Source organism: Acanthaster planci, linkage group LG11 (genome assembly GCF_054643075.1).
Source record: "Acanthaster planci isolate LZ-2023a linkage group LG11, COTS_SCS, whole genome shotgun sequence".
NCBI lineage: Eukaryota > Metazoa > Echinodermata > Asteroidea > Valvatida > Acanthasteridae > Acanthaster > Acanthaster planci.
The window spans coordinates 9,060,580-9,068,250 of NC_141787.1; the positions used below are offsets into that span (position 1 = coordinate 9,060,580).

The 7,671-nt window shown below is 43.0% G+C and overlaps 1 protein-coding gene across 1 annotated transcript in view; it reads left to right on the forward strand.

Moving 5' to 3' along the window:
- vars1 (valyl-tRNA synthetase 1) overlaps window positions 1-7,671 on the forward strand; it is a 32,285-nt gene that overhangs the window by 22,457 nt on the left and 2,157 nt on the right. Inside the window, exons 17-22 of the mRNA XM_022243454.2 lie at window positions 746-873; window positions 1,775-1,930; window positions 2,894-3,100; window positions 3,636-3,747; window positions 4,850-5,022; window positions 6,075-6,224. Coding sequence (XP_022099146.2) covers window positions 746-873; window positions 1,775-1,930; window positions 2,894-3,100; window positions 3,636-3,747; window positions 4,850-5,022; window positions 6,075-6,224 — 926 coding nt within the window. The remainder of the gene's footprint in view (window positions 1-745; window positions 874-1,774; window positions 1,931-2,893; window positions 3,101-3,635; window positions 3,748-4,849; window positions 5,023-6,074; window positions 6,225-7,671) is intronic.

Sequence of the window (7,671 nt, forward strand, 5' to 3'; positions counted from 1 at the left end):
AGGCGGTTAGGGTTAAGGCAAGTGTTGGGCATCACAATGCATTGACTGCATTCATTCAGGGGATGCCCACGTGTTTTGTGGGTGTCACATTTATTTTGTTAGTAACACTCCACTGACACTGCTTTCACTTTTTCCCCACATCAAGAGTTGTCTTGCCCACAGATATTTTTTCCCCAGTGCCGTTGAGTTTATTCAAAGTCAAATTGTATTATTGAGTCGCAATTATTGCATAGCATAATGTATTATTGCACGCCTTGAAGTTATCACCAGAGAATATTATGCATGTTTTGTGTTAGAACTAACATACATGTACATGTATGCTTATCAGTTCAGCTACCTGCAACCGCAGTCAGCTATTCCAGTTTTTGAGTACATACTGTATGTAGAGTTTATGGCAGCCTTTGGTAATTCTGGTTTCTACAGCTAATTTTTCTTTACCTAGACAAGCGTTATGTTCAGCAAATCCTCTTTTTGATCCAGTCATACGGTACTGGAAATGATCATAGTTTTTTATCTGTGTGGTGGACAGTGAGTCTCGTACGACGTTTCAAGATTGCACAAACTGTTTAACTACTGACATGTTTAGATCCAGTTTGTGAGGCGAGACAAATGCTAGCTTGAGATCGTCAACAGTGAAAACGCCGTCGAGGTCTTGCATGATTGTGACGAGCCCTTGCCTAGCTATTATAAAGAGAGATACATTGTTTGCAGTTTGTACCCCAGACATTTATGACCGTTGTCGCAGGTCGTGACATCAATCTGGACGTCTTGCGTGTCCAGGGATACCGGTTCTTCTGTAACAAGCTGTGGAATGCCACCAAGTTTGCCCTGAAGGTCCTCGGAGATGACTTCACCCCCCTCCGCGAATTCAAGGTACGCACGAACTTACCAAGATAGACAAAGAAAGAAATTCTGTTCAATACAGCTGTTACGTTTGCCCCAGTGTCTTTGGTGAATGACGTTTCGTTGGATGGATTCTGTAGATAACTTTGGACATTTTCCTTTACGTATGTAGCTGTCTGCAACACTGTGGGGGTTTCTGCTTGCTGATGTATTTTAGAACAGTATCTTTGATATCATCTGTGGATGAGACTGCACGAATGACGAGAGATGTTTTACTCGGGTACATACCGTACCATGTCGTCTCTGTTTTTGATTTTCTACACACTGTATGCAAATATATTAACATAATATTAGTACATATTCACGATCTAATATTTTCTTATCTGAATAATTCAGAGAGCGATTGCTTGATGTACATGTAAGTGAAAAACAATTTGATCTAAAAAGGTGGGTTGTGGTTTTAACCGGCGATATCTGAATTAATGTTGAACCCAGTTGGAGTAGACGTCTGAGCATTTGTGCCTCCCGATTTGTCCTTGGACTTTTGGATAATCTATGTCATTTCCAACCTGAAGGCTGCCTTCACAAAGGTTCAGCAGGGGTAGTTTGTCAGGACTTTGCCTGATTTGGGGATTTTTTTTTCATCAGGATTTACCCTGTTCCAAGATATTTCAAGCAATCATTATGAAAACTTGGAAACTTCTGAGCTCACCATCAAAGTGCTTTTACATGTAAAAGTTGACGTTGAATACAGGAAAAGGATATTTGAAGGGGTACCTCTCAGGCAAACCCAAAATGTCAACCACAGACCCTAGATTGCTGTGGGCCCCGGGGGATTATTTCATGGATACTTCATTTTACTTTAATCTCAACCCTGGTTCTGATGACCCGCATTTGTCACAGTGTTCATTTTTTTCCTTTTTTGGGGCAGCTGAGTGGTTCTGAGAGTCACATGGACCTATGGATTCTCAGCAAGCTGGCAGGCGCTGTCAAAGTCTGTGAGGACGGCTGGCCGGCGTATGACTTCCCTGCAATCACAACCTGCATCCATGCGTTCTGGCTGTACGATTTATGTGACGTCTACCTGGTACGATTCGTCATTCTTTTATGTGCTCATGTCCTCATATAAACTGATTTTTTTGACAACCTCTGTGGTCCTTCACCTCCTAGGCATCATTGCAAAGAACCCTCTTGAATCCTTCAAGATCCCCCACCATGCAGGAAGCTAACGGTACATTCTATGCGCTTTATTTTCTCGAAAATTGAGCCACGTATAAAGTAACAAGGGCAGATTGGAGGCGGGAAACAAGGGTCACCCCCAGCGAACAGATTTTTTTTTCAAAAATAAAATAGGTAATTTTTGGGGGTCTTTTTCCTCTCTCATCCAAGAGCATGTGAAATTCACCAAAATGTAGCCTCAGCACTCAGAAACAGGCGTGAGATTTTTCAGACTTTTGTCTGAAAATACAAAGCAATATTGGTAGAGGAAAAATACATCTTACAGACTTTTTGTACCCAGTTTGGGATATTTTTTAAACTGACAATCTCATCGCTGCAGAAAGGGCATGAAAGATTACACAAAAAGAAGTCCCAAAGTTTTGGCCCACCCCAAGAACAAATATGGCCCCTCCTGAAATTTGGTTCCGGATCCGCCCATATGTAATAGTGGCAAGGTTAAACCTTCTTCACTCTTGTAAAATCCAACGAAATCTAGTAGATTCTGGCAGATTTGGGAGGGTAGGGTTAAGCTTGTTCAGCAGGTAAGGCAATAATTTGTCTCTGGTTCATTTTTTTGAAAAGTTGGCACTTTTGTAAATGGCAGACCTGTGAAAGACCGTTTTTGTTTGTGCATATATTCTTGGCACTTGCTTTCAAGTTTGTGCATCTGTTGTGTTAACGTTTTTCTTACGGTTCTCTGTCCTTCACCCATTGGATGACTGAAGACTTTTAGGGTTATGCCAAGGCAGGTGACAATGAAATCTCTCTTGTTTGTGCATCCATAATTAGATCAACAAACTTGTTATAAAGAAAATTTCCTATGCCCTTGCAGGAGTCCGTCAAGCCAATCATGCGTGGCACGGATGCGACAGCCCTGGCTACCTCACGCCAAGTCCTCTATACCTGCCTGGACGTTGCCTTGCGTCTCATCTCCCCCTTCATGCCATTCCTGTCCGAGGAGCTGTTCCAGCGACTACCTCGCCGGACCCAGAACGAGCCGCCCAGCATATGCATCACGCCCTACCCTGAGACGGAGAAGGTACGCCCCACCCCCTTGTTGCCTAAATCTTAACTTCCATGCCACTGAGCTGCAGCCCCAGTCTGATCACTACTTGTCTCAAAACCAGGGCCCAAGTTGGTTCACTGACCGTATTTCGGTTACTGCTCAAGTTTGCCTGGTATCCAGGATGTATTTCATGCATAGGTTACCAGTGAGACTAGCTACTGGTTGACAAATGGTCACTGGTTGAACTTGGCCTGGAACATTGGCCGAGAATGGAGCACATTGGATATGTAATCACATGGTACAGAGTCCTTATCGTTTTGTTCAGGACATGAATTGCTAATAAATCTTTGCCTTTCTTCGAATGCATGGCTGCTAACTCATTATGATGTGGATGACCATCGATACCCAACAAACAGCGTATTACTTGGCTTACTTTTTATACAGTTTTGTTTTGGTTCACTGTATGCTTAAACTTGTCACTGGCTTGTATCCAACTTGCATACATGAGTGCTCAATATCACTTGCATGTATCTCCAGTATTTTAACGCAGATTGAATCTTTTTGTCAGCATCCCTGGTACAGTGAGCAACTAGAAGCAGAAGTTTCTCTGGTTCAAGACGTCATTGGTAAAGCAAGGTCCATGAGGGCAGACTACAACCTGACCAAGCAGAAGGCAGACAGTAAGTCAGGTGTTTTTTTCTCTTCCCGCGGGCTTGCGAAGTCCGCCTGCCTTGTTCATGATACCCGACACTTCATTTGGCTATATTTGATTCAGCTTGGCGAATCTGGCAGGCAGATGGAAAACAGACATTCTTTCTTCACTTTCGGCCAGTTTTTATTTTCCTGCCTTCCTGTGTAGCGCATAATTGATTTGTCTGAAGTGGCATTTCTGAGCTGTGATGAAGCGGTTGGCTGCCTTGGGTTGGGCATCAGAACCAAATGATGAAATCTGGTACCTGCATCACAACTACAAAATACTCACACTCTACAAAATACTCAGTATCACACTCAACAAATAATCAGTAACCTGTCAGGCAGTGAACAAGAAAGGTTTTAAAGTGTTTTGTTTAGCCTGGTTTAAGTTTAAAGTTGAACCAGCCAATGAGGAATACTATTTGAAGTGTTTTGGCAAGGTCGCTAAAAAGGGTTTTGGATAAAGTAGAATCCGCAATACAAATGCAAAGATTTCATGTTTCTCAGTGACTTTGAATTTTGACGTTGGATTTCTGTCACGGATACCCACACGCCTGCGTTTTACTTCACCAGCTACATGTACTTGATTCGTGTACTTCACAGTTCCGTCCCACCCTATGTACAAAATCTGGGATTGTACCATCAGACCGGGCTTGAGGCCATCTTTGCAGTCTCCTGTCAATTCCCTGATCTCGTCTTGTCTTGTCAGTTACAGAGCTTTTGTCAAATGTTGCTTCTGTGCTTTGGAACTGCTTGCCACATGGAATCAGACACAGAAGATGTTACGTCTTTTCTGTAGAAACTCCAGATATAATCTCTTCTTGCAAGCTCTTTCTAATAACCAAGGCTTTTCTTTTCTTGGTATCTAGGCCAGCACCTTGGAATGGCCGTCTGAGAAGGTGCCCACTTCAGATGTCTTATATCGTCATTACTACCCAGAAATACATGCCACTAGCACTGAAAGTTGTGATTTTATAGATTTGATATATGTTACTTCCTGCAGCCACAGTTCTGGTACACAAAGAACAAATATTTAAGGAGAAAGCATTATTCTGCATACCAAAAGGGTTAAGTGATTTTCCATTACAGCCTACCTGCGATGTTCGGACCAAGCACTTGCCGATGCCCTCGCGCCTTACGAAAGCCTCATCGCTACACTCTCCTCGGCATCAGCTGTACACTGCCTGGTTGGAGCAGTGCCCCCGGGTGGCTGCGCCATGGCAACCGTCTCTGACAAATGTGAAGTGCATCTTTTACTTAAGGTATCGTCGGGGAGCTATGAGTAGACTTGATAAAGAACGATTGATTGAACAGCATTTTGAATTTGGAAGTACATGTACAGTACCTTTTGCGTACATTATTGGGCCAATCAGCCGTTTTATCTGATCAAAGCTGGGCTGTTGTCACTTGGTCAGTGTCAAGCACATCGCACGTGCATTGTGCTTACAAGTTGCTTTCCAATATTGGTCCAGGGATGGGATCCTTTTCATTCTCTAGTCTCTCGTCCAGCCGTCTGTGCGGACAGTGGAACTGTTCGGCCCTCATTTGGAGAAATGATGTATCTCGCATTTTGGGGTAAAATTGGGTAAAAGCGTATTTTGGGTAAAGTGAGGGCGGTCTTTTCACGTGTGCAAAATGCAGCTTAATTGGATGGATTGGTTTTTGTTGTGCTTCATACATCAATGTGCCAACATCACCTCATGTGGTAAAATGCTGTATCTCTGCACTACTTCACCGAAAAATCTTTTCAGTGTCTGGTGCCACCCTGCTTGCACTGGTATATATTAAGATACGTCAGGACTTCTGCACTCACAATCTTTTAAGAAGGTCTACTCCATGGAAAAAAAATCTTTTAAAAATGGCCTGTCATTTGTTTATTGAGGTAAATAAAGCAGGATAACATATTAAATGAATAAAAACTGCAAAATTACTTGAAGAAGTAAGCGTGGACAGCATTCGCTTGAAAACGAGAAAAAGGCTTTAAACTTTAAAGCGAAATATCTCAAACTTTTTCAAAGATACATCAATTCTCCGAATGAGGGCCGTGTTGCTAGTCATGGTTCTGGACTTAAATTGCTCCATTTTGTGGTGTAAATCATTGATCTGTCACCATTCTACAAATGTTCACCAAAACAGACTGCAGTTCCCCAGGTCATTTAAAACTGAAGAGGGGCGACGATGCAAAAAGTCCTTTGGTGCTTGTTTCGTGCAAGGTGTCATTTTGAAGAGGTTGAGGCAGAGACGTCTGGAGAGATTGGTAGCTAATGCATACGATCCCATCCCAGGGTAATTTTTTTTTCCCATGCCTTTGAAGGGCCTGGTTGATACTGAGAAGGAAATTGGCAAGCTAGCCCAGCGCATCGAGAAGCTAGAGGTCCAACGCAACAAACTCCAACAGGCAACCATGGTGCCTGACTACGTCGCCAAGGTCCCCCAGGCCGTGCAGGACAGCAACAAGGAGAAGGTGGGTGTGGTTTCTAAGCGAGGGGTGGAGTTGGGAACATTGGCCGTGGGATGCTCTGAAATGGGATATCCCATTTAATATGGCTGACGCATCCGTTGTTCAGTATGGTTTTATTGCACATACATGTACATCATGCAGTATCCACGACCGATGTGCATTGAGTTTCGTTAAGTCTTGGAGTCTCTGCGCAGGTGCTGTGGGGAAAGTGCCAAAAAGTGGCAAAATTTTGGATGATTCCTGGACATTCATTGCCATTTTTTTGAAGATGCTCCACATTAGGTCCAAAAAATGAGTCTCCGACTCGTGGTCAGCAGCTGGCTCCAAAAGGGGTGCGGCGACGCAGTCCCCGCCCCCTTTTTGTCTGGAAGTGATGTATGCATAATGGGCGATCTCCATTGCAACTGCATGCACACGTTACGCTGGCCGCTACCAACACTAAAATAGACTGGGCCAAACACTTTCTGTTTAAAAGCATTTTAAGCTTGTACATGTACACAGGACTTGAGACCACCTCGTTTGTCTGGTTCCCAGATGTAAATGTATAATACAGAAATTACATCATCTGACAATTGTATGGGGAAGTAGAGGGACTCCTTTACTGTACATATTACTGAACGGTACCCCATGAAAAATGCATTGAAATTATGCAGTAGCAGGATTCCAGACTATCAACCAAGTTTGGCAGCTTTTGAACCTCGTTTCATACCAAATAAAAAGCTTTTTTACTTTGCCAACAAGCAGGTCTATGGCCAACGCCCTGACCAGAAACTGGGGACTTTATTTTGGCCTTGGAGATGCCATCCCCATTTTCTGGAGAGAGCCCTTTTCACTTTCGGACAGAATTTTCAGACACTTCAATATTTCACATGATTTTCGGCGCCTCTGTTTTTAAGGCAACAGTATGAGTATTTGAATGACTAAGTTTGAATCCCATGGACAAAAATGTTTAGCAGTAGTTTCTAAGAAAATGTGGACAAAACATCAAAGCGTGCCAAACTAGAAGACTCCACTGTATCGTGGGGAAGGCCAGGGAATAGGGTTGCTGAAATTGGGGCTTTAAACCAGACACTTAACATGCTTAAAGGAATAACGCAAAGAAACATTTGTCGAAAAGGCGGCTTTGGCAAATTACAATGAGTGCATTTTAATTTACTCACATTAAAGTCAAAGATACGTGGAATTTAATCAGTTGAACATCTGCCAAAAGAAAACGTTTGTGGCTCATTTTCAGTGATTTTATAACTCAGCGGGTTGATGTTTTGCGGGTCGCTGAAAGTCAAGGATACAAAACGCTTCCAAGTAAATCCTTTTCTGCAAAAATCTGAGCGGTCATCTTCATAGCTGTGACGTGTCATTTTAACACATCAGTCATTAGGCTGTTTTAGGTATGGCAGACACAGTAGGAGGGCGCTATTTGGTTTAGGTCAGATCTTTTGTCCTAACTTCA